The sequence below is a fragment of the Coturnix japonica genome, chromosome 4 (assembly GCF_054131305.1).
Source record: "Coturnix japonica strain WE chromosome 4, WE-NBRP24, whole genome shotgun sequence".
NCBI lineage: Eukaryota > Metazoa > Chordata > Aves > Galliformes > Phasianidae > Coturnix > Coturnix japonica.
In genome coordinates, this window is record NC_140666.1 from 80,793,340 (window position 1) to 80,820,613 (window position 27,274).

At 41.4% G+C, this 27,274-nt stretch overlaps 2 protein-coding genes across 15 annotated transcripts in view; both read left to right on the forward strand.

Moving 5' to 3' along the window:
- Positions 1-20,784, forward strand: part of KIAA0232 (KIAA0232 ortholog) — a 52,930-nt gene extending 32,146 nt beyond the window's left edge. For 6 of the 13 annotated variants that reach the window (XM_085547353.1, XM_085547352.1, XM_015862598.3 and 3 more), the window contains 6 exons: positions 6,018-6,084; positions 6,863-6,944; positions 7,979-11,276; positions 15,798-15,906; positions 17,592-17,689; positions 18,095-20,784. In XM_085547353.1, the coding sequence (XP_085403479.1) occupies positions 6,018-6,084; positions 6,863-6,944; positions 7,979-11,276; positions 15,798-15,906; positions 17,592-17,689; positions 18,095-18,274 (3,834 nt within the window). In that variant the 3' untranslated portion in view covers positions 18,275-20,784. Of the gene's footprint in view, positions 1-3,908; positions 4,023-6,017; positions 6,085-6,862; positions 6,945-7,978; positions 11,277-15,797; positions 15,907-17,591; positions 17,690-18,081 lie in introns of those variants that run through there. The other 7 variants (XM_085547358.1, XM_085547356.1, XM_015862602.3 and 4 more) reach the window with 6 other exon arrangements.
- Positions 20,785-23,800: 3,016 nt separating this feature from the next.
- TBC1D14 (TBC1 domain family member 14) overlaps positions 23,801-27,274 on the forward strand; it is a 54,065-nt gene continuing 50,591 nt past the window's right edge. For both annotated transcript variants that reach the window (XR_014946014.1, XM_015862604.2), the window contains exon 1: positions 23,801-24,047. Coding sequence is in view for 1 of the 2 variants with exons in the window: in XM_015862604.2 (XP_015718090.2) it covers positions 24,005-24,047 (43 nt within the window). In the remaining variant the exon portion in view is untranslated. The remainder of the gene's footprint in view (positions 24,048-27,274) is intronic.

The window sequence follows — 27,274 nt, forward strand, 5'->3', positions numbered from 1 at the left end:
TTCTTTCTTTTTAAATGCCGATGCGCAGAATGTTAATTGTTCTTCCTCTTGTGTCCTACATACTCAGTGGTCGGCATTTCTCTGTGCTTGAGAAAGATGGTTGTTGGGGTTCTTTTCTGGGTTCTTCTCAACATCAGAGAAAATAATCTTCCTCATGGGTAACGTCACTGCCCTTCTGCAAAGGCTTATAATGTCTATCTTTAGAACACATGGTATTATATATGAAAGGGTTTTTAAATCAGTCATCCTGTTAAGAGGAATTTTAGATTAAAAGTTTTTAAAAATGAAACTGAGCTTCTTCTGTGAGAAAGCACCGTAGGACTTTATTTCCAACCAGTCATTGTTTTTCTGGGATAATTTAATGTGAATTGGGAATTTGTATTGGTTCTGTATTACCAAATCCATTGGCTTCAAAACATTCCTTCTTTTATTTCCTCCCTCCTTTCATTATGTGTTATTGTGGATTTGGCAAACTGTATTAATCCATATTTTATAATTCCAGCTACCGTATTAATACTTGCAGTAAATTTGTCTTGCTGAAGTAACTCTCAGAGTAAATTAATTACAGTAAATCAGTTCCTTCTTCCTTCTGATTTTTGCAGTGCAGGAGGTGTTATTGGTCACTTGCCATCAGCTCTGACAGATGTTAATGCTGCTCCCCCAGGTGCAGTAGTTACTCACGTGGAAGCTGGTAGACATTTCAATTATTAAAACTCTTATGCTAGTTTTCTTGATACAGAAGAAGTATACGCTGAACAGGAAGGTCTTCATGGAAGCTTTGTCTGTGCAGAAGTTACTTCATAATGTTTGTTTGGGCATGAGAACTTTCTCAGTTTACACTGAGTCAATGAAAGGATACAAGTGCTTTACCTTGTGTTTCTTTTGTTTGAATCTTTCCCGTAGTATTTGTTGTGAAGGCTGGACATAGGCTTGTTCAGTGTGCTTGAAAGTTATTTCATCCGTCAGATACTGCCTGTGATGATGGGAGCAGGATGGGGCATCACAGCTCTTTCACCAGCAGCTTCTCTATAAGTATGTGGCAGGAAGGAGTTAGCACAGGTCTGGAAACAAAAATGCCCTTCCCGGTACTCTGCTGGCTAATAGCTTATCTCTCATCACAGCACAAAGTTACTAGGTTATTACTTTCCATCACGTAGAAGAACCATTCGCATGCACACAAGTGGAGTCCATTATGAATTCTGTCTTAAGCAGAAGCAGACCAGCAGATGTTGCAGAGTCTCTACCTACTGCAAGTGTTCCTTCTGCTCTTTGCTCTGTGCAGAAGGTCACATTCGCATGACTGGAGGAAACATGCCTTTAAAAATTTCTCCTATTTCATTGATGACACAGATTAGAATATTTCAGCATCTGAAAGCTGACATACTGTAATTAAGTGAATTCCCTAAGCAGCTCTGCTTACAAGAACACCAAATCTATTGTGGCTTTGAAGTCGGTGTGTTTGTTTATTAGCAATTAATAATAATCAAGAAGAACATTTTTTTAGAGGCAAATTATTCTTTCTCAGGGGGGATAAAATTTATCTCAGTGTTATTTTAGAGTTAAGAATCTACTGTAACTTAAATGTAGTCACTATATAATTAATTGAAATAATAGGGGTCAGCGCAGCTGCTCTAATAACATAAATTTGGGGATGCTGCATTCATTTTAACTTAGTTTGAACTGATATTTGAATTCTTACCTGTAATGACTAAATAATACATGCTGTGATTTCTGTTTCAGAATATGGTATGTGAAGTGATGAACAATAAATCTGAATCTACATATACAAATGAAAGGAATGCATATGACAGGCATTGTGGAGGCTGTGGGGATATTTGATTTTGGTTCCCACTTCTTGTGCAGAGCACTTTAGACCGTAGATAGGCAAGTCAATCTGTTCTCATCCTGCTAGCAGTCTGAGATGCTTCTTACAGTTCTTTGTATTAAATATCCATTTAAGAAAGACATGTTGGTAACTTTTGTTTTTCAGACTTGGACAAAAATGACCATCTCAGACATGTATAACTGTACCTGATGTGTTGTATCAGGATCTGAGAAAATGGAAACCTGGACATTACCTGGTTCTCTTTATTCTACAAAATAGGGAAATAGATGTGTGAGTGCAGTGAATCCCATTGTGTGCCTTATTCAGTTCACGTGGCTTAACCGCTGATTCATATGGAATAGCTGCCTAATCCTTCACTTGGTGACAGGCTGCGTGCCAAGAAAACAGTCCTGGTACACTGGGATCAAAGGACAGTGTCTGTCTGGAGGGGCTGATGGCCTGTCGTAAGAATGATTTGAGACTGTGAACCTACTGATTAACCTTAATTTCAGGATTGTTTGAACTTGTGTTTCGTGGGAGAAGTGTCAGTGTTCCACTCAGGGGGTCTGAGCAGGTGAACTCTGCAGGTCGTTTCCAACCCAACGCAGTTCTGTGGAACTGAAATATGGAAATGTGTAAGGAAAGTGAGGACTTGTTTCAAAAGTGTAAGTTAGAAAGATCTCCAGACACCTAGGAGGAAATAAGGGGCTGGTTTATAATCAGTTTTTCTATTTCTGCAGTCATATTATAGTACAACAGGTTTGGAAAGCTCATTCTAAATACTGGGTATGCAACTCGTGATGTGTTTTCTTATTCTCTGCCCAAAATGTTGAGATATTGATTATGCACAGTGCAGCTCAGTGTACACATTTGCAGGCATGCTTGGGATTGCAGTATACAAGTCATACCTTGACATCACTGCTGGAGTATAGAAAGGGCTGCAGAAAAAGCAAGTTTGCTAACCTGTGCTATCTTTGGTTCCATAGAGCAAATGACATGAAATCGTTGTGGCCAGTTGTGCTCAAATCCAGGGAAAAAATAACAACTAAATCTTCTGTATGGTGACCCAGTGGTGCTTGTTTGCAATGCTCAGAAGTCCACTAGCAGAGATAAAGGTCAGCTGGAATTAAAGTGACAGGACCCGGCTCTCAGAATGCGGTAGCTGGTATCCACTGTTACATGGACAACAGTTTGTAGCAGACTTAAATTTTATATGCATATTATTTTCTTACTGTAGCTGCAGTTAAACTGAATATATTAAGGCTGGCTGCTAGTGTGAATCCTCTTAACTCGAGCGGTCAGATTGACTGTTCTTTTTCATGCTGGATGAGTTCAGAAGCTTAATTTATCTATTAGCACAGTCATTCCTGTGCCAGTAATATAACACCTCTCCTTTATGTAATCCTTCCCTTGCTTCAGCCAGCTGATGAAAAGCCAAAAAGCACAACTTCTGATGGAACTGGCTGTAAGTTCAAGCAGAGGAATGAAGTTGAAGGATATTGGAAACAGTAGGACAGAATAAATTGTGTTTGGTGTGGAGGAAGATTTGATATGAGAGATGGAATTGTGAATTAAAAAAATGATACCTTATCTTCTGTTGATTGAATGAGAGAAATGGGTTAGTAGAAATCTGGGTCAGTAGTTAAAATTATCTTAGCGATGATCGTAAGATTTAAGTCTTTCACGTTGGAATTACAAAAGCAATCCTAATTAAGTGCTGAGACTTCCATATTGGAAAGTACTTATAAAGGTACTCTGATATTTGTACTACTGGGGGGCTGCCTTTATGTTTGAACCTGATGGAATTACTTGACCCAGTATCCTGGTATATCCTGTTTTCTGGCAGTGGGATTCCTGCAACTGCTGTGCGTTCACATAAGCAATGAAAAATGCCGGTAAATAAATCATATATTCAGAGAAGAACACAATCAGATTGAAAACAGTTGCTGAGGCATTTGTTACATTGCCTGCAGCCTGTTTTTACATACTGCAGTGAGAGGTTGAGTAAGTGGTCTCTGGAGACTTGGTGTTCTGCACAGCCCTTTGGTTTTTTTTTTCCCTTTAAACCCAGCACTGGCTACATGGGAGTGCTATGCAGGACAGCATGCAGCGTGTCAGCTGACCTGAGTATTAGTTTCATGGTACAGGAGGAAATGAAGTGTTTGATTCCAAAAGTTTTCCCTTCTTCGGTGCAATGGTGAGCATTTTTTTTCTGTTTTGGGTTGGGTTTTTTGTTAGTTTAGACGTGGTTGGACAGATTCAGTTCTTTAAGTTAAGCTGTTTAGTTTTTGAGTATTTGCTACAGGTGCCGGTTCAGTTAGACAGTTCTGAGTGCTAAGCAAAAACAAGGCCAGCTCCTCCTCTGTTGCCCTTTTGCGGGGAGGAAGGGGGGTCAAAAGAGGTAAAGGTATAAATTGACAATTCTTACAGCTATGCAGGTTTGTCCCTTGTACTGTGCTGCTTGGTTGTTTCTAAATCATACAATTTATGTGAGTGAATTTACTGATGTAGGAGATACCTTAATACTGCTAAGTCATCCTCGGCGAAGTGCGTGGCATAACGTTTCATATTTAGCACTTCAGTGCAGCAGTGCCGATAGGGACAGAAAATTGCTTTCTCACTTGACTGCAAATAATTAAAACTTGGAGATTAGTGTGTAAGTCATCGCTTCAGTGTGTGATTTTTCAAGTGCGTGTTTCTGACACTTGGCTGGCTCACTGTATAATTTAGTATTTCCTTTTTCATAAAGTTTACTTGTGCTTTAATGCCATACATTCACGTTTCTCAGCAGTTTCTAGCCAATAGGCAGGAGAAAGGATGAGCTCTTATATCATGGGAGAACAAAATTCGCCACCATAGTGACACAGCAAATCTTAGACTTTGAATGCATTTCTTTACCTTAACATGGGATTCATGTTACCTTTGGAGAACCTGAATTTTCACTCACTTTGTGCACAAGACCATGTCAAAGTCAGAAGGTGAGGTAATTCCACAGGAGCTTTGCACATGTCTCAGAATGTCCGAGTGGGTTGGGAACAAGATGGAGCTGTTATTGGGGAGTCTGTGCTTAGGGTAGAAGAAGCTGCCCAGTGCTCTGTATTTACCACTCCCAGCTGTAAGGGGATGTAAAGGTGGCTGCCCACATCCTCCTCACGTGTTGCTCCTTTTTGCTGTGGTTCCAACCTTCTGTTTGCAGTTATGGAAAGGGCCGTCTCCAAAGGTGACCCCTGAGTACCAAAATACTGGCCTCACCCAGCCTTTCTACCCCAAGAGATTGTCATTTCAGGCTGTAGGTTAGTGTTCAGTATTTCACTGACTGGCATCCGAGTTTTATTCTGTTAGAACAGCACGGTGTTTTCTCCTATGGAATGCTTGGCAACATACTGTTCTGCTTTATGCATGTTTATCTTCCAGCATTTTGCTGTTCTGGTACTGTTGTTTGATCTAGAGCAGCTCACTACATTAGGCAGATAGAAAAAGCATGTGTAAATAATATTGAAATGGGATTTGAAAGGAAGTGTGAGTGTAAGGAAGGTTTATGTGGGGTAATTAAGGAGCAAATAGAGGCTCATAAGGGAAGGTGAATAAACTATAAGCTGTGTATTTTTCCCTCTGCTTTTCTGAGCAAAAACACAATGTTAAAAAAATGAAATAAACGGGCATTGCAAACTGCCAGAACAATGGGAGGTGTGTTCCATGCATCCCTTCCCTCCATGCTACCTGACCTTTTGTACCCTTTTACTTTTCACCTTCACGGGATTTTCTTAATCCTTTTCAACAGTCCCTTTCTCACAGGTATAAAATTGAGCAGCAAAAGGGCTTGGACTTTCTGAAATGCATCTTAGTGATGGGCTGGTTCTTGGATTTTATTCTGAGACACTCAGCCAAACCAAGTGATACAGTGCAGTTAAGTGTGACAGAGCCTTGGGTATACAGTAATACCTGTGACTTGAAACCTTAGTGTGAATGTATTTCTCATTTCGTGGGATTTACCTCTAATGAATTTACTTAGAGGAATGGATTTAAACCTGGGGAATAACATAGGTACCATGTGAAAAGAAAATGTCTGGCTGCCAAGGTATGTTTACTGTATTTTGTTGTCTTTATGTAAAACAAATATCCTTTTTGCTAAGTTTTCTGTTTTTCTGTTTTTCCTCCTTCATTCACTTCTGTGTTGGTGTTCACTGTGCAGAGCTCTGGGATTGAAACTTTAGTGGAGGAGCTTTGCTCCAAGCTGAAAGACCTTCAGAGTAAGCAAGGTAAGAAATAATCCCTTGGACTTGTCGGGTTATACGTGTTGTATTAACTGTACATGTAATTTTTCATTTAGACCACGCAGTTTTAAAATAGAGGTTAGTAATTTCATTCAAAGAGTTGCATACAGTTCCAGCAGTTGCACAATAGTATGCCTTGTTTACCTAAGAATTAGCCATTCGTGAATAGCATTTCCCTTGTGAAGAGAACACTTTTCTTTTTTAGTAAGTATTCCATATTCAGCATTTTCTTTTCTTTTCTAAAGAAATGAAAATAAATCAGGCTTGATTCTGTTCCTTTTGTACGTTGATATTTGCAAGGAATAGATTGGCCTCAAATTACTCTTTGCTAACTGTTATGTGAAAATCATTCAAATAAGTGTAAAGAAGGTGTGCTTGAAATTCCTGGGCTTCAGGGGAGCAGTAACGGGGGTTTCATGTTCTAAAACATATGGCATAATATAGAATTATTGTTACTGCAGTCTGAATTCTTTGCATGTAAATGTTTGTTCAGGCACACAGCAGCACCCTCTGACACCTTACAGTAAAATTAGCAATAAAGAATAAGTATTTGTCTGCTTAAAGAATGAATCTTTGGTAATAACTTGTGTCTTCAGTATGCCTAATGCTCAGACTAGAAATTGCCCTGTTACTTTACAGCATTTAATGAAAATGCGCTGCTATTATAGATGTATGTCCTGATGCTTTTTGTTTAGTACCTGTATAAAATGTATTGGCTATTTGAACTTTTCTGTTAAGCATTTGGAATTTTCTTCCAAAACAGAGGAGAAGATTCACAAAAAGTTAGAAGGCTCATTGTCTCCTGAGGCTGATTTATCTCCCACAGCAAAGGATCAAGTAGAAATGTATGCATTTATTATTATTATTAACTTACTCATATTTTATTAATGTATCTTATAATCTCTCTTCTTCTATATAGGTGTTTTAAAACAGTGAAGTTAACTTAGTGGTAAATCTGAAGCTTTGTGGATATTATGCAATCTTGTTTTTTCCCTGCCATCTTCTGTTGTTCATCTTAGATATTTAAGTATAGCAGATCCTGACTACTTTCTTATTCCTTCATCTTTTGACTATAAGCTGAACTCAGGCAAATACAGTATTTTAGTCTCCTTGAGACTGAATCACCTAGAAAAATTAAAAGCCCTTAAAGCAGCACTGACTGACAAACTGCAATAAGAGAATGAGTTTTTGGCCGGAACTTCTGTTGCAGAAATGGGAAACTGAAACTCTTTATAACCTTTAATATCTTTATAACCAATGTGGCCTACTGGATACCAGGTACCTCAGTCTGGTGTTCCTGCAGTATCCAGGAGTGTTGTGGTTGACTTTTCTTGTAGATACTACTTCTTTCTCAGTCTTCTTAGCCATTGCTTGCAACAGTCAAGTAGAAGTATTGCTAAACAAACAGTACTTCTCCAGGGAGCTGATTCTGTTAACTCACATTTAATTTAACTGACTTTTGTATATTTTTAAAAAGGTTTTCATTGGAGCGTATATGAGAATCTGCATAAATTTCTTTTAAGTTGCACACCTTTAAGATAGCTATTAAATAGCTTCAGTATTTAATAAACTTGGGATTGGGCCTTCACTATTTTAAGCAATTGCAGTTTCTATCTACAGTGAAGTTTAGTATGGGAGCTTTACTTTGTAGTATATTTTAAAACATACATGAGAATATAAATATAAGCTTATCTTAATCTCCCCTTTGTTACCATTCAGATAAACAGTGCAGTGAATGGCGTGTGTATAAATAGAACAAACTAGGCTTTTTTGACAAGTAGCTTGGCAGTGTTTTGATGTGTTTTTAGTGATACTTTCTAATTTTAATGCCTGTCTGAAGTTCTAAGATACAAAGGTCACCTTTTTATATTACTTTCAGGTACTATGAAGCATTTCCTCCTCTTTCTGAAAAGCCAGTTTGCCTGCAGGAAATTATGACTGTATGGAATAAATCCAAAGTATGCTCTTACTCTAGCTCCTCATCTTCATCCACTGCTCCACCAACTAGCACAGATACATCTTCTCCAAAGGACTGCAATAGTGAAAGTGAAGTAACTAAAGACCGAAGTAATAAAGTACCTGCCGCTGTGCACGAAAGAACCCAGCAGAAGAAAAGTAAAAATGAGAAAGAAAACAAGTTTAGTAATAATGCTGTTGAGGATAAGCCTGTTTTGTATAAAAAACAAGTCCGACATAAGTCTGAAGGAAAGATGCGTCCTCGCTCCTGGTCATCGGGATCCAGTGAGGCTGGCTCGAGTTCTAGTGGTAATCAAGGTGAATACAAGGCATCAATGAAATGCATTAAAGTAAGACACAAAACAAGAGAGGTTCGAAATAAAAAAGGGCGTAATGGGCAAAGCAGGCTTGCAGTGAAATCTGGTGAAAAGGCCGATAGAAAAGTCCACAGCGGGAGCAGTAGCAGCAGCAGCAGCGGGTCCATCAAACAGCTGTGCAAAAGAGGTAAAAGGCCATTCAAAGAAATTGGAAGAAAAGAAGCTGGCGGTAATGACGGAAAAGATTTGTACATAGACAGCAGAAATGAGAAGGAATATAAAGAAGAACCCTTGTGGTATACTGAGCCGATTACAGAGTACTTTGTTCCTCTTAGCAGAAAAAGCAAGCTGGAGACTACATACCGCAACAGAGAAGATATATGTGGCATAACATCAGAAGCTGTAGAAGAGTTGTCTGAATCAGTGCATGGTCTTTGTATTAGCAACAATAATGTTCATAAAACATACCTCGCAGCAGGTACTTTCATCGATGGTCACTTTGTAGAAATGCCTGCAGTTCTAAATGAGGATATTGACCTCGCTGGGACCTCAGTTTGTTCTCAACCAGAGGACGACAAATATTTAGATGATGTTCATCTGTCAGAACTAACACACTTCTATGAAGTGGATATTGATCAATCCATGTTGGATCCTGGTGCCTCAGATACGATGCAAGGGGAGAGTCGGATTTTAAATATGATTCGACAAAAGAGTAAAGAAAAAAATGATTTTGAGGCAGAATGTTGCATAGTGTTAGATGGAATGGAGTTGCAAGGGGAAAGTGCAATATGGACAGATTCAACCAGCTCTGTTGGTGCTGAAGGGTGGTTCTTGCAAGACCTTAGTAATTTAGCTCAATTTTGGGAGTGCTGTTCATCTTCTAGTTCTGGCGATGCAGATGGAGAAAGTTTTGGAGGAGATTCTCCTATCAGATTCTCCCCCATCTTAGACAGCACAATGCTTAATTCACATATGCTTGCTGGCAATCAAGAGCTCTTTTCAGATATTAATGAAGGGTCTGGTATAAACTCTTGTTTTTCAGTGTTTGAAGTGCAATGCAGTAACTCTGTTTTACCGTTTTCTTTTGAAACACTCAACTTGGGAAATGAAAATGCAGATTCTAGTAGCACTGCTAATATTCTTGGGAAAACACAGTCTAGGTTGCTAATATGGACCAAAAATAGTGCCTTCGATGAAAATGAACACTGTTCCAATCTTTCAACGAGAACTTGTAGTCCATGGTCACACTCGGAAGAAACACGTTCAGACAATGAGACTTTAAATATTCCATATGAAGAATCCACACAATTTAATGCAGAAGATATTAATTATGTAGTTCCTAGAGTGTCTTCGGGTTATGTAGATGAAGAAATTCTAGACTTTTTGCCAGAAGAAACCTGCCAGCAACAAGCGAGAACTTTAGGAGAAATGCCCGCTTTGATTTTCAAAAAGAAATCTAAGCTAGAATCTGTCTGTGGTATTCAGCTAGAGCAAAAAGCAGAAAGTAAAGACTTCGAAACTACACAGGGGTGTAGTGCAAGCAGTCCGCATGAAGATGGCTACAGCTCAGGGGTTATTAAAGATATTTGGACAAATATGACAGACAGAAATTCTGCGGCGATGTTAGAAATAGAAGGAGTAGAAGATGAATTGTTTTCAACAGATGTAAATAACTATTGCTGCTGTTTGGATACAGAAGCAAAAGTCGAAACCCTCCAGGAGCCCAATAAAGCAGTGCAGAGATCAGAGTATCACCTTTGGGAAGGTCAAAAAGAGAATTTAGAGAAGAGAGCGTTTGTCTCAAATGATTTATCAAAAGTAGATGGTGGTGACTATACTACACCGTCGAAACCTTGGGATGTTAACCAAGATAAAGAAAACTCATTTATACTTGGTGGTGTGTATGGGGAGCTGAAAACATTTAACAGTGATGGAGAATGGGCAGTGGTGCCCCCTAGTCACTCGAAAGGAAGCTTATTGCAATGTGCAGCTTCTGATGTGGTGACAATTGCTGGTACGGATGTTTTTATGACTCCGGGTAATAGCTTTGCCCCTGGTCATAGGCAATTATGGAGGCCATTTGTATCATTTGAACAGAGCGATCAATCGAAGAGTGGAGATAATGGATTAAATAAGGGTTTTTCTTTTATCTTCCATGAAGACTTACTGGGAGCTTGTGGTAACTTTCAAGTTGAAGAACCAGGGCTTGAATACTCATTCTCTTCCTTTGACCTGAACAATCCATTTTCTCAAGTTCTTCACGTAGAGTGTTCGTTTGAACCAGAAGGAATCGCATCCTTCAGCCCTAGTTTTAAACCTAAGTCAATTCTGTGCTCTGATTCAGACAGTGAGGTTTTACACCCCAGAATATGTGGTGTTGATCGAACGCAATACAGGGCAATAAGGATTTCTCCAAGGACTCACTTTCGCCCAATTTCTGCATCTGAACTTTCTCCAGGTGGTGGAAGTGAGTCAGAATTTGAGTCAGAAAAAGATGAGGGAAGTATTGCTGTCCCTTCTCAAGTAGATGTGTTTGAGGATCCACAAGCGGATCTCAAACCTCTGGAAGAAGATGCAGAAAAAGAAGGGCATTATTATGGAAAATCAGAGCTCGAATCTGGAAAATTCCTTCCCAGATTAAAGAAGTCTGGAATGGAGAAGAGTGCACAAACATCATTGGATTCCCAAGAAGAGACTGCTGCGATTTTACCAGCAGGAAGCCAAGATCCATGTTTAGAATGCAGTATGAAAGAATCCCTAGATGGGAGGGTGATGGAGAGCTCTAAAGTAAACTGCAGAATAGTGGAGCCGCGAGAGGAGACTAGCAGGTTTTGCAGTTGTAAAGCAGAATGCCGTTTCCCCACTTATGAAGATAATCCTGTTTCTTCAGGAGAGCTTGAAGAGGTACGTGGATGTGTAAAATTATGGTAAAATAGCTGATAACCAGTAGTTCATCATGCGACAGTTCCATTTAAACAATTGTAATTGTATAGCTCTCTAGGAAAGCACAGTTCTATAGAAGCACAAGAGGTTCTGCCTGAACATCAGGAAACTGGTTTTTGTTAGTTTTTTTTTACTGTGAGGGTGACATAGCGCTGACATAGGTACCTTAGAGGTACTTGGAAGCTGTCCGGACACAGTCCTGGTCAATCTCCTGTTGGTGACCCTGCTTGAGCAAGGAGGTTGGACACGATAACCTCTGGAGGTCCATTTGAACCTTAATCATTACACGTGTACGCTCATGTGACTTTAGAATCTGTTTACATTAAGCTTTTAGTTTATGATTTACATATAATGTGTTAAAGTGAGCATAAATTTTGGATAGTGAAATATTAATGGTTTTGATCCATGCCTGTTTTAAAACACAAAGAGGAAAATCTGAAGTCAGTCTTCTCAGTTTGAATGTCAACATGAGTTGTCACTGTTTCCAAGTAGAAGGCTGTGGAGTTGAACTGTTGTACATTAGCTTAGGCAATGTTTCTGGAAAAGGGGTTATTGGCTGGAAGATAAAGCGTTCTCTTGTCAGTGTTAGACATAAAATGAAGTAAAACTTGCATGCAAAATGTACGTTGCTACCGCAGCGCTGTAAGCAAGCCTCAGTGTGAGTTAAGCTCAGTTTTCTCTCAGTTAAGCGTAGCCATAGGTTAAGTAAAGACTTAAAGCAGAACACCCTTCCAGCCATAAATAACCTTTTCTTGCTGTTAGCTCCCTCTGCTGTTGAGGAAAAAAACAGTCCTTGACCTGCAATATTTGACCCAGAGAAACTGCGTGGATACTTACAGGGTGAATCTTAGGTAGTCTGTTCCTCTTCAGTCTCTTCTTCTGCGTACCTGGCAGTTGTAGTATCATTCAGGAAGGAATTCTTTGTTTTTAATTGAATAATTGCAATCAGCTTGTGTTGTGCAGATTGTGTACTCTTTAGTTACAGGTTTGAAACACTATATCATGTATGAGGAGGCTAACCATTTTCTTGCTAAAACTGAAGCAAACTTCTTTTGTTGAATGAAAAAGTTCCTTATTTTTCTTCCTCATTTATTTCTCCTCTCCCTCCCCTGTGAATTAATTACTATTACTGCTTCTGTTCCCTTCAGTAAGTTGTTGTCTGCTGCTTGTGCATCAGAGTCAAATAATTGTGGCTTCCTGCTTCTCCAGAGCCTGGGGATTTTCTGTTTGTGCCAGGCCTTGTGATTAAAGTCACCAATAAAATGAATAACCCTTGGTTGTAAGGCAGAAAAGATTCTGAAAGTTACCTTTAACCAGGCATAACAGAGTCTGTCTACCTTTATCATACGGTAGCACGTCATAAATGAATAAATGGTGATAGTGGGAGAGAGAATTTCCTACCAGCCTCTTTTCAGATCTCCTTTCTTGCAGTTTAGTGCTCCATGAGGATGATTTGCTCTTTTCAGTGACATACCCATAGAAGAAAGTAGGATGTGCCTGGTATGAATTTATAGCGCTTTCAAAGTTTATGATAGCTACAGGCCTTGAAGAAAGCACTGGTTACCAATCTCTGCTCAGAAATTTCAAGTATTCTATTTTCCTTATATTCTCTGCCACAAGAGTAAGGTCAACTGCTTCCCATTCTCAGGTCATGTACTTTTGTCAGTCTAGACTCCAATTTGGTTTGAAATGAAGCTCTTCCTGGGGGACTGAAGGAGCCTGACTACAACTTAAACTCAGAAGGACTGGGTCAGCTCGCCTTCTTATATATAGTGTGTCTCAAGAGGATGCAAATACACTCTGGGCTTGTTTAAGAGCAGTTAATGCATATCTGATGGTAATTGGCTTTTTAACTCAAAAGCACATGTAAATTTATTGGAGTTAAGTCTATATGTAAAAGTTTTCAAGCAGTAAGACAATAGATTCTAATGTATTGGATATGAAGCAAGCTGTAGTAAAGATGATGACTATTTTATGTGCAAGAAAGGGTGCAAGTGGCATACAGTTGTGCTGAGGTACTGTTTGATTGGAGTAATGGGGTGCTGGTGTTAACTTCCTTAGGAGGGACTGGCAAAAGAGAAAAGGAGGAGACTTACATTGGTTCTGCTGTTAATAGTGTATGGATGACCTGCAGTAATCCTCTCAGTAGCTGTAAGAGAGAGATAGAATAGAGAGGGTCTGTTTTATGCCTTAAAACCAGGAGAATTAAGTGGAGGAAAAACAAATTAAATTCAAGAACAAGTTGTCATCCATGTGCAAAGCAAAGTGCTTCATTTTTAAAGGGTTACTCATTGTGAGGCTACCTGAGAAAGGGCTGGCCCTGGTAGTTCTTGATATGTGCAGGTTGTGGCAGGTGATGGAAAGTAAGGGGTGGGGGGGAGGTGGATAAGCAGGAAATCCAAAACAACTGTTTTTGGCTTAGCGGTTGTCTTTTAAATTTTCAACATGAACAGCTTCTCTTTTATAGCTTCTATATGCATAAGAAGAGGGAGGAAGAACCCTATGCCACATTCCCCAGCCTCTCTCCTGTATTTTATTCCTTGTCTTTTCCATCTGCCTTTATCATTTATCATTTGTGTCATCAAACCTTGTATTGCAGATGTGACAGAAGCAGGTTTATTGCTGGACAATCATTATTGACTCTCCAGGGCTGTTTTGCAAAGAAAGCAGCCATATCATAAACCTGCGTAGAACAGTAATCTTCCTTAGCTGCCTTATTTCAAATAGATACGTGAGTGGGAGAGGTGAGGAAAAACCTCATCTGCTGTAGGAGATGGCATTGATGGGACAGGAAACAATCTTAGCGTTTTCTATCTTACTCACTTTTACCCGTAGCAAAATACTAGATTGCAATTGCATAACACTAGCTCTGTAAAGTGGCCGTTATCTATGTACATTCACTAAATATTCCATGTTTGCTACACTGGCTGAACTGCAGAGTTGTTTCACTGTAATTTGGTCTTTGAAACAGCACTATAATTTTTAGAAGGGGAAAAAAGAATTACTTTCATTTCTATAGAAAGTGTGTGAAGTGATGTTCCAGCAACCAGAAGTTTCAGAACCGAGTTAGGTGGAGAACCCTGCTGCTGTGTGAACTTATTAGGAAGTTTTATTTGAGACAGACCTAAAATGATATTGGAAGGAGCGAATGTCAGCAGGTTGCCAATGAAAGGCATATAAATGCTAGTTAACTTTTTGGAGCTGCTTTATTCTCCTTTCACACTCTTAAAAGTTTTAAAAGAAGGAATGCTAAATTGGTTTTTGGTATTTACTGGCAAACTGCAATTTATTAAACATCTAAACAATTAAAGGAAGAAATGGTTTTCTTCAGTGAATGCATAAACAGCAGCTCCTGCCCCCCGTCCCTTCCTGAAGACAAACCCTGGCTGGATTTAGTGTTGGTAGCAGATCTTTCTAAAATGTCCCTTAGTTTTAGACATCAAACCTTAAAGCTGGTTTAGAAGTCAGTCATTCCATGAGGATCATCTCAGGGCCAGGTCAGAGCTTGAGTCCTGTTGGGCTGCTCCTCTTCCCTGTTTCCTCTCACACTTGTGATACTGGGATAGAGCTGTCGGGATGAGGAGCAGTGCTGGCCAGCAGCGGACCCTGAGCCGTCATCTTGACACAGACATGTTGGCTCTGATGGTGGCTCAGCCCAAGGAGCAAAGCAGCCGTAGCTCATTAAAACCTGCCAGCCTCAAGCTGGCTTTGTTTGTAACCTGCTGTGCTTCACCCAGCACATCACATGCAGATAGGAGTGCAGGTGTGACATCAGCAGCGTGAGCAGCTCTGAATTTGATAAAGTGTAGTGCTGGTGGAGTTTAGATACCTTTGTCTGTAGTCAGCAGCACAGTGATAAATTTATTCTTGTGCTTCCATTCATTTCTACCTTGTGTATTTCCTGTTAAGTTCTGCTTCAAAAACCTTTGGGCTTTTGCGCTTTTTTTTGACTATGACTTAATTTCCTCAGAAATCCTTTTTTTTTGAGTTGGAGTTTGAGCTTTTGGAGGTTTCTTCTGAAAGAGGAGTGTGTTGTGATAGGAGAAAGCATGGATAATTTCAGTATCTGTCACAGAATTTCATGGGGAAAAGAGTTTCATCTGGAAGATGCTGCTATTACAGTTCTCCTGAGTTGCTCATTTGGTTTGAGAAGTGAATGTTTTTAGCAAAGCAAATTTATTAGTAGCTCCTGTGACTGGTTCTTCCTCATGCTGACATTAATTCTCTTATTGTTTGAAGCTGGAATTTCTGGTTTTGTTCTGGCTTTGTACAGCTCTGTATCTGTCACATATCGGCCTCTGAGTGGGTTTGTGCTGGCTGTAGTAGTTCAGGTAGTGGCTGTAGTTTGACAGTCCTCTCCCATCAGTGTTAGAAATTGGGCAGTGTGACCGATGTGACCTAGCAAGCTGTCGCACCACTTTCCTCCTTTTCATGTAAGTATTTTATTTATAGCATAACGAAGCATGATTATTGTCTAAACAGTTTCCTGTATTGAATACTGATCTGCAGAGAATGAGTGGCAGCCAGGAAAAGCAGTGCTGGTGGGAAAAGGCGCTCTATTCTCCCCTTTTTCCTGCGTCACAGTGTGAAGGTAAGAAACCGTGCGTGCCTGAACTAACTCACTGCTGCACCTGTGCTAGAATGAAGAGGCCTTTGTTGTGGATTTGAATTGTTGCAGATGAGTTAGAACCACCACTTACATTTAAACAGAAACAAACACAAAAAAGGGAAGTACATTTTTACAGTATATTATCTGAGAGGGAGCTGGGGTTGCTAGGTCAGATCTGCGGTAAAGCTCCGACGTGCTTCTGAAATGAAACAGCTTTCAGAACAGCCTTCACTACTCATGCAGAGTCGCTTCATTCCAAAATTTGGCCTTACACAGAGCGTGTTGACCTCTGACTCTGAAAATACTTTGTGACATTTTTGAACGTTTCAATGTGTACAGCGTGTAGGCAACTAATTTTCAGCGGAATGTAAGAGCATAGCTGCCTTTTATAGGCTTGCATAGACAACATGCTGGTTATTTGGTGAATGTGAGGAATTCCTCTCAAGCTGGGAAGCAGAGGATCAGCCTCCTGGCCACCCTTCACACTGACGGTCTGGGAGCTTTTAGGTCCCGTGCTGAGCATTAAGCCCAGCCCTGATGGCAGGCAGCTCACTGGCAAAAGCAGGTGTGCTTCCAGCTCTATTGCCTCCCAAGTATTTGTAACATCTGACAGCTGCCCAAAGGCCAGGAATTCTGTCAATAGAATCCTGAGATTTTTTTGTCGTTGTGGATTTTGCTGTATGGCAGTTTATTTTTTCAGGGGAGAAGGCTAAATAAGAGCATTCTGTGTACTGAACTGATGGGTATCTGATGCTTTCAGAGGCTCAGTGCAAGAAACTTTTAATCAGAGACCTTGTTCCCTGATGGTGTGGAATTACAATAGCCAGTAATTATCAGTATTCAGTAATTACTGAATTATTTTTTAGAGTGCATCTTAAAGTACAACGAACTAAAGCGTGCTTAGAGTACCCTCAGAAACATCTTTGCTTCATGAGCTCCCAGCTGCAGAGATGTGTTTGTGCTGTGAAAGGGTTCGTGCCTGCAGGGTTGGCCTGGGCCTCTCATACTGGAAAAATACTCGGTATTTAGAAAGTGAAGTTATTTAGCGTCCTCTTGTCAAGTTTGTTTCTGTGGTGGTAATTGCAGAGATAGTATCTGTGTAACAGCAAGTGCAGTGACTCAGAGCTGTGAATATGTATTTTATGCAGAGTAATCCTTTAATTCCTGTGAGGGGATTGTGTCATCGTACTGCTGACATCTGCTGGTCAACTCGCAGATTGTCTGTGTGTCACTGCCTTATTTCATCGGATGGTATCAGACTGTACAATACTTGGTGTGGGCGTAGAAATATAAATGACTCGAAACACCAAGTGATATCAGAACTGAGCAACGTATGGAACCATTGATAATAAATTCATTTCTGATCTTTGTGCGGTATTTCCCAGATGTTTTCATTAAGTGAGCAGCATTGCTGTTAGCGTTAGTTTAGTTATCTGGGAAAGATCTGATGATATGATGCCTCAGTCAGACCTCATGCTGAGCTGTTTGTGGATGTCAAACTAGAATCCTCCACGAGCACAGAGTTAAAGTGTTTTAAGAGTGTGAGTTTTAAAACTGCTGCTCAAGGTGCTTTTATTTTGGCTCAATGTAAATAATGTCATTCCTCAATTTTTCTTCTTTTCTTTCTCCTTCCTTTTTCCTCTGAACACCCCCCCGGCCACTCTCAGAGTGTTACACAAATGCCAAGGGAGAGAATGGTGTGGGAGAATTTGCAGATGTAAAGGAGATACCCAATGATGATGAACACCTTTTAGATTTTAACATGGTAAGTTAAAATTGGATCGGGGATGAGCTCCTTGTTTTTGTAAGGCTTTAAGGGCATTCATCATGTTTAACGTTCACTATCTGCATTTGGAGACAGCTTTTCCAGCAGTGTTCTCCTAAACAACACAGTGATAATGACACATTCACAGTTTACTTTCGATTCTCTTGCCATTTTATGCAAGTCCTAAAGGGCCCTAAAATTAATTAAAGCCCTAAAATAAAAGACCACGTTTTTTCCTGCTGTTGTGTAGTTGTCGATACATCACGGACTACGACAGGAAAGAGCAGAATTTATCCTGAATTGTGACATTTCTCTTGGACAATATCACATTATTTACCAGCCCAGAAAAAAAAAGCAAACATGTTTTTATTGTTCCCCATCAACACTGTCAGTTTAAATCCGTAGGTTTCTTCTGTTTATGAAGCAAGATGTGCAGATGATATCAACGCCGAGGCAAAACCAAACGGCTTCAGGAAGAAGATCTACTCCAGTGATAGCTCCAGCTCTGAGGACACCGCTTCGGAAGGTGGCAGCGAATGGGCCGATCCGTGTGAGGAGGAGCTTTTTTCTCGAACTCAACTCTAAAAACTGCAGAGTAGGACGGATGACTTAAAAGTAACGTGAGGTGGAAAACTATCCTTCTTTGAGGGTCTGTAGCTCTAAAACAACAACTTGAGTTTCCTCTTCAGTTAATGGATTCAGATGTGTATTTATCTTTCTCTTCTTGCTTATTTTATAGATGAGGACACAGCTGTCCCGTTGAAGATTTTTTTCACCCCCAAACTGTTAAATTCTTGGCTATTTGAACTAGACTAGATTGTGTTGTTAAATCAAGAATGGATGTGCATGTGCTTGTCTTAGTAGTACCACTGCTTTTTTGCATCTTAATTGCAGTTATTTTCATTCGTAACTGTAGCCCTACCACTACTGCTATCTTCTTAGCATCGCAGTGTCTACAAGTACTTCTGCTGTTCAGAGACTTTAGCTTTTGGCACATTAGGCTTTGTTCTTTAAGAACCGGGAGATAAATACTTAACACTGTAATCTATCAGTGCCTTTCTGAATGCAGGAGAAAAGCATGAATGACTTGTCCGGTCTTCATTCAGTAAATCTCATGACTTTGAAGTAGGAACAACAGGGTTGTGCTTTAGAGACTTACAGAAACTGTGTTTTCTATCCTATGATCCCCTTTCTCCCCCCTCCCGCAAACCAACGCTGAGGTTACCATGGTTTGTATTTTTGCTAACTGGAGTAGCCAAGGATTTTTTGTAGGTATGGAGGCAATGTGGTTTTTCTTTTTTTTTTTCTTTTTTTTTTTTTCTTTTTCTTTTTCTTTTTTTTTTTTTTTTTTTTTTTTTTTTTTTTTTTTTTGTCCTTTTTAGCAACTTGCCGACGTGGGGCGGTTTAAAAAGAAGTAACACCAAAAATAATAAACCACTGTGGTGATGTGTGGGTCGTTTTGAACCTTGTAACAAGTAATGAGAATGTTGTCTTGTTGCAAACGATGGCGTTCTTGTAACCTGCAAAAGCATTCGAGACTGAATTTGAGCCTGAGTGACTGAACCGATCTCAAATGCTGGGTGTGCTCCGTGTTTTAAGTGCGAAGGGTCAGTGCTTCACTTGAGAGAAATCCTGTGGCTGCTGCAGTTAGCTGCTGTTGTGGCTGTAATTTAGTAAACCTCGTAGTTCATTTTGTGTTTCTGAGAGAATGCGTGGGGCAAGTTACGTGTGTGGTGGGTGGGGGTAGGGCAAGTGATGATTTCCAACATACCTGTGTGATTGCAGTAGTGACTGTTGCTTTATGTGACTTGCTTTTCGATTTTATTTTGTTAACTTAGAAAGTCAATACATTGTCAAGTTGCATCTGTACAAAGGTATCGACTCCTTGTGCTTTTAACACATTATGCAAAATGTATAAGCCAGGAGGAGCAATATTTGCAAAACTAAACGTTCTTAGTTTTCACCGACTCGTAGTTAAAAACCAACAACAAAGAACTAATTATACAGTAGCAGCATGTCTATAACAGCGGAAAGTGCAGAAAGTCCAATACTGACTTGAAAAGCTTAACCATTAATTTTGACAGGCAATAAACATCACGTGAGAACTGTAGCTGTTTGAAACGTGAGCTGAACTGGCTTTGAAATATGTTCTGTGCTAGGAAGGCTTTCTGAATAACCGGGTTTTGTTGCCTTTATTAAATTGATAGCGGATGAATTGAAACGCGTGGTTAGGAAACCACGCCACGCTTGGTGCGACATCGTAGTTGAGTTCCTCACCTAAAATTGGCTCAGCCTGTCCCTACCCTGGGGCTTTCTTTGGGTCCTCCTGTTGAGCTACGTTTTAGGGTTTGTATTGATACAACAAATCTTTTGACACTTTACAGTTTCTTTTCTTAATTTATTTGCAGACTTTGGAGAGATTTTTATATATTTTACTTTCTTCTGGAGCTTCCTTGAGAGCTTGTTTAGCACCTGCACTGAGAACTAGTTATAACTGTAACATGAAAGTAAACGAGAGCTTTACACGTAAATTCTTCAGATCACTGCAGTGAAGAATGGAATAGAACTTCATTCAAGAACAAGAAATGATCAAATGGACATATTTCAAACACAAACTTCAGCTCAGTTAATTTTGGCTGGAGCTGCTTCTTTGGTAAGAAAGGGCTCAAAAATCACAAAGGTGTTGCCTATAGTTACGTTGTGGTATGTAATAATTCCAGCACCTTTGGGGAAAATAAAATCGTATTTTGAGCTTGGGCAATAACAAATTGTCTGTACTTGTTTTCATAGTTTACTGGCTAAAGCTCTAAAGCTTTCAGTGAGAAGTGAAGTGTGGTTTTTAGTTTTTCTGTATGGATAGAAACACAAAACAACAACAAAAAGCATTAAAGGTTGGCATACGCTGAACCGCACTGTGGTATGAAGCGCATTGCATATCCATAGCACTGAAGTATCAGTTTTCCATTCCTGGGCTGAAATTTGTTTCTACTTTTTGCTTCAAGTGGTTGTATTGTTCTGATTTCACGTACACCAGAGTAACTGATTTTGTTTTCTTGTGGAGTTACTTAACACCAAATAAAAATATAAAAGGACAATTGGACGGTGTGTCTGTGTGCTCATTTTCTTTAACTAACAGTATGTAATCAGGTGACACGGCAAGTTAGAAATTAAACGTTCTAAGAGGAGTGATGGTGTTTAGAAATAAATGTTATGAGATAGTCATGATGCTTCTAATCTGGGGGTCCTCACCGCAGTATTTCCTCACGTTTTGTACTGAAAAAAAGCATTAAAATGAAAGAGATATTACTCATGTTCTTAAAAACAGAAGAAAACATGGCAGCTTGTTTAGTCCTCGCTTCAGTTACTTGTGAACTGAATTGTTATCGGGGTGTCCAGCTAAACACTGAATGTGCAGTGACTTCTTCATGGTTAGGGAACGCAAGACCTCTGCTTTTATATGGCATGAGATGTGAAATTCAAAACAAATATTAAGTCCTTTGAAGCATTACAGATCGATAGGGAGATATTGAATTGATCTGTTGTCTGCCCAAGTTGAATATTACCTGTTTTCATTCATCATCACTAGTTCTGGCCAACTCACTTTTAATTCAATTCTCCCTTGCTTTTTTCCTAGCCACCGCCAATAGGAAGTTAGTTACCGCATGCTGGGCTCATTCCCTTCTGTACTGCAGACCTCATGTGTTTGCTTTAGAAACATGGTTTCAGTTGTGCTGAGATATTAATAAGAGAAGCAGTTATTTTGTTATGTGTATTCTTACTCCTCCACACCTTTTAATTTCATAAACAGCTTGTAGGCAGCGATAAAAAAACAGCCCAGCTGCATTTAGTTACAGTAATATCAATTCAAATGTGCTGGGAAGTCTCACAGAATCTTCTACCTTTCCCTCCACGCAACAAAGCTTTTAGTCTATTTTTACCTAGTGCTTAACAGCAATGGTATTCAGAGACCTGGTTTCACTTCCCTCATCTTTTTTACATTTGCGAGCATTAAGATCCTATAGGAGGAAATGTTTTTGGGGCCAATGAAATGGCAATTTCTCTATCTGTTCCTGATCCACCATAAACCTACTTAGCGGATGCAGTAGGGAGGGCAGTGTAGATGGTGGAAGGGCTGCAAACGGACTGCTACCATTCACAGCTTTGTTCAAGACAAATAGTTTTGCATGAACAAATTTATGATTACTTTGAAGTGGAAGGGATAATTACTCTCTTATTTTGTCAAAACCATCACTTTGTCAGATAATATCGTAACAGGACCATTTGATCAGAAAACATCCTAAGTCAGTAGTAGAAAGCTGAATACTTGAGTATTTATTGTGCAAGTTCACTTAATTCTAAGTCAATAGGAGAAGACTGATAGTAACCAGCTTGGGTAGTTACTGTAAATGCTGGAGAATGGGTTTTTTTTTGTCCATCACCTTTTCTAAGCTTCCTGCTTATGGTGAAGGCTGAATGTGTTTATCGGGGTTTATTCCTCATTTAAATGTCCCACCGTTTCCAGGAGCATTTAGCAGGTTCCAAATAAGTCAGGAAGGAAATACAGACTGCCTCATTTAACAAAAAAAAAGCAAGTGAATTATTTTCTTCCTGTGCATGCCCTGAGAGCATTGCACTGCGTGCTCAGTTTGCTTCCTCAAACAGTCAAGCAGGTTGAAACATAAAAACCACAAACGAGCACGTCACATGTTGGTAAAAAGGAGAGCCCTGCATTTGGCCTCTGAGCATTTACTGATGGCCCAGCTATTCAAACAGGAGCACTTCTCAGCCTGCCCTGCAGGATGAAGTCATTTACATGTCTCACACCTGCAAAACAAAGGATCTCAGGGACCCTTTTGCACATAGTTACACATTCATTCTTACTGAACCTGGCAGTACCGGTTGGGTTTCCTTTTAGGAATTAGGTCATTCCACACTTCCCCAGCACTAATGACATGAAGCTGTATTTAGCTACAAAATGTTGGCCCTTCACCAATAGAGGAATAATAACGCACAACACCTGAAGGCAGAAATTGTGCCAACTCTGACAGAGTTCTGTTAAATGTTGCTGGAAAAGTCAGCGACTGAAAATGAACTACTAATTTCAACAAATTATACGATGATTCAGACGGAGAAAAGAGTACATATGTTTTGTACTAACTATGATGGGATGTTCTGTAAGTATTTTAAGGCTAACCTTGGTATTTTTATGCTGTCTGGCATAGCAGGATCCTGGTTGTTCTTATGGAAGTAATATGGAAGGTGCCTTATAGAAGTGATTTATTTAGACATGGAGGAATTGGTGACATCTTAACTTTTGCATTCTTCTTGAAACCTCACGAATCCAGCAGAACAAACGTTGGAATTTCTCTCTGAAGCAGCCATACCAGAGGTATCATTCGTGGTTGATGATGGTAAATCCCCACTTTTCATCTTGTTAACGAGCTGATTCTCATCTCAGTAGCACAGAACTGCTCTAAGTGGGGCTGTGGTGGCAAATACTTTTTTACCTCAGACTGACAATTAACCCAGGTTACCCAGGGGCTGACAACTGTATTTTGCTACCATAATATATTCCTTATGCATCGCCGAGTTTGGGTGCTACCCGGAACTTTTTTTGCATCAATCAATAAATGAATGAATAAATAAAGGATGAGTTCCAAGGATGATAAGGAAACAAGATCTCTGCTCCTCAACTGTACCACACGTTTCCACGGCCTTCCATGGCCATGAAGTCTTTGACTTCAGACTGTGTGTGAGCAGAAGGGCACAGCAAGGTGTGAGGGGTTTGGACTCGGGGGGGTTGGACTCGATGATCTCTAGAGGTCCCTTCCAACCCCTACAATTCTGTGATTCTGTGTGCCGATAGCACAGAGCACACACGCAGGTACGGCTCACACACAGCCTCATTTACTACCCCTGGCCGACAAACTTTAAAACATCGCATTTTCTTCCCCAACTCAGCGCGGCTCGGTATTGAGCTGGAAGCCCCCCAGGCGCGCTGAGGCGATTCAAAATGGCGCCCAGCGCGCAGCCCCGCGGCCCAACGGAGCTCAGCCCTCCCCCATCGCGCAGGCGTTGTCTCCCCGGCGGGCGGCGCTCGGTCCCCGGGCTGGGCTGGGCGGGAGCAGCGGGAGGAGCCGGACGGGGCCAGAGCCGGGAGGAGCGCGGCACCTGTCCCAGCACCGCCCGCAGCCAGGTGTGTGTGTGTGTGTGGCCATGGGAGGCCCCGCGCCTCGTCGGCGACCGGAGAGCGACATGGACCCCCCGCCGCAGCCGTCCGCCGCCTCCTAGTCCCGGTGGAAGGGAAGGCTGGGCATGGCCCGGCGAGAGCGGAGCGACGGAGCGCAGCGTTACCACGGTGAGGCGGCAAAGTTTGTGCGCGGCTCTTCCTCGTCTCCGGGCGGCGGGGCCGGAGCCGGCGGGGCGGGGAGCGGCTGCAGGGGGAACCCGGGGAAGGCAAAGGGGTTAAAGGGCTCGGAGAGGGCGCTGTGATGGTGGGGCAAGGCGGCGGTTGGTGCTTTGGCTCTGTATGTCCTCTTCGATCGGGGCCGGCGGCTCGGAAGCCTCGTTGGTGCCGAGTGAGGCGCTGGGCTGTGGGGAGGAAGCAACTTTGAGTTCTCACGGGCTCCGTCAGAGAAGTGTGTGAGCGCTGCGGGCGGCTCGGAACGTCAGTTGAAGTTGTTAAGGCGCTGCTGGCTCACCTTGTTAGTTAAGCAACGTCGGGGAGGGTTTAGAAAACAAAACCAACTCTGTGAGCTGCCTCCGGAACAGAAGCTTTATAGTAAAACACGGCGGCTCGTTGACCTGGTGCGGCCAGAAAGAGCGGCAGCCCAACCAAGTGGCTAAAAAGCCATTTTATTCTGTGTTTTTTTGGGACTTCCATCAGGCGTGATTTCTTCCCTCAGCGTGGTTGGATGATGTGCGAAGTCAGAGCGTACTTTAAAGCTCAGGTGCTGTCAGGACAGGCCTTCTGACATGCCCGAACCAGAACTTCAGAATGCCTGACCCTATGGACAGCCCGGACCCCACCCATCAGACAGAAGAATTTACTTGGGGAAAGCCTGCAGGCAGGGCTGCTGGTTGTTGGTATTTCCCTCAAGTTCCTTTGTGAATCTTTAGCGATTCCTTTTTGTCTTCTTTGCCTTTAAACCTCATACTACCTCATAGTACCCACTGCATGAATAGCTTAGTAGCTTTTGAGCCTGGCTACAGCTCTGTCTTTATTTGGTGCCCCGTTGCTCTTTTGTTGGCTAAGTTAATGAGTAAGTGATCCCTGCCTTCACTCTGCTGCTCCGTGTGACCTGTGTTGTCGCCTTTTGTCTCTTCCTCTGGCTGTCTGTGTTCTGGGGTATTAATGTTGATGAGATCACCATTCCCGTAAGGCGAGAGGTTTTAAAGACTTGACGAATGTCAATTTTATGTGAACGTATTACCAGATCGTGGGGATCAGGGATGTTGTGCAGACAAAAGTGCTTTTTCAGTAGTTTATTAAGCTAATAAGGCTTTATGGCCGTGTTTACTATGGTAATATATTGCACTAATAAGTAATTTACGGAATGAAGTCTGTATTGCAGAAATGCCGCTGTAGATGTTTGACATCAGTTGTCAGTTTTTGCACTTAGCTGTAAAGCAGCTGATATAATATAAATACCCTTATATTAGCGGGACTCCTCCATCAGCCCAGTGCAGAGTGAACTGAGTATATGTGTATGTGTATGACAGCTGATGGTATCTCAGGTTCTCACTCAGAGCCCTTGATGTACCTCAAAGCTCCCCACAGTTGTGCTGAACCGTGTGAAACCTTTGTCGCTCCTCATCGCACAGTCTGCTCCATCGAGCTGTGGCTGTTACATGCTCCTGCAGTTGCTATTTGTCCCTTTTAAAGGATCTCTTCCTGTGAAATTTCCTGCTTAAAAAGTCTTATCTGCTCAGATCAATATCGCTTCGCTACCCTGCGTGGAGAATTATTTTCCCTCCGCTCTGAACTCTCTTCCTGCCTCTCGGGCTCTTCCCAAGGCTGCTGGAACACTTGCTGTTTGGGAGCTCAGTTAGAAGAGCTATGCAGATAAGGCAGGAGCTGTCTCTGCTTAGGGAAGTCACTGAGCAGAAGTGAAGGCAGTAGAGGAATTGATGATGGAAACACCATGGCTGGTTGTATTTCTGAACCTTATTTTCTGGTCCAATTAATACATATGAATTGCAATAAAGCAAACATCTGCAGCTTTGCTTTTAATGATCTGAGGGATGGAACGTCTCCCCTACAGGGACAGTCTGAGAGCTGGGGGCAGCTCATCCTGGAAAAGAGATGGCTCTGTGGAGACCTGATAAATCCTTTCAGTATGTAAAGTGAGGGGCGGGGGGGGGGGGGGCGTAAGAAGGGGATGGACTCTTTTTGTGGGGTCTGTAGTGATAGAACAAGGGGAAACAGTTTCAGTCTAAAAGAGGGGAGATTTAGATTGGATATGAGGAAGGTGTTTCTGCAGTCAGCATCAGGTGGTGGCTGCCCCATCCTTAGAGACAGTAAAGGTCAGAGCTGGATGGGGCTCTGAGCACCTGATGTGCTTATAGGTGTCCCTGTTCATTTCAGAGCAGCTGAACTGGATGGTCTTTAAGAGTCTCTTCCAACTCAAACGAATCTGTGTAATAAAACCTAACACTCTATTCCATGGCTGTGAGAAATGCTGGGACTGGATGAGCGCTTGATATCAAGAGCAACATAATGTGTATGAAGGAGTAGGTGGGAATAGGGTGGAGAAAACAAACTTAACTTAGAAAAATAAGTGAAACCCAGCAAAAAGATGGAAGCAGGAGATTCAGATGTACGCAGTTGTAATTATACCTTGTACCTCAATTCCTGTTGTATTTGTGCACTTTGACCATCGCCGCTGACTTCAAGAGGTACAAGAGTTTGTATTCAGGAAAAGTCATTTAGTGTTTGTTGCCCCTTGCAGCTTTGATGAACCTCTCTTCAGGGAATAATTACGCAATTTCTATGCTCGCTATCTGAGGGCATCACTTCTTCAAACTGGAGAGGATGTAAATTTTTCTAACCATGGTAATAAGGAGGAAAAAAAAAAGTTGCTATAGCAACTCCATAAGAAAAGTGTATGGCTTTTTAATCCCGACAGTAAACTTGAAATCTCACCTCTCCGAAGGATTGGGTAGTTGATGTATTGATGGCTTTGAATGGGTACTGCCCACCTGCATCGCAATTCCAAAGGATGTGGGTGAGCTCAGGTGTAACAGCAGCCACACATCAAACCTGCTGCTGGGCAGGAGGGCTCCCAGCCACTGGTTTGGAACTGCTTGGAGGAGCTGCTTGTAAAGAGCTGCTTGTTGAATGGGGGGGAGCATCCTGGTAGACAGCTGGCACCTTTCTGAAGTGCTGCGCTGCAGGGAGAGCAGGAGAGCTGACATCAGGAGCTGCAGAAAAGTCTATTTAGAAAGAACCGTTTGCACGATGGGAGGAGAATTCTTCACTGCTTCACACTTAGCACAGAAAGTGGTTGAGAGTGAAGAAACCGAAGCAATATGTGCATATTTCTTCTGCCAGCTGCTGTAATTACATTGCAAATGAAGCCAGGG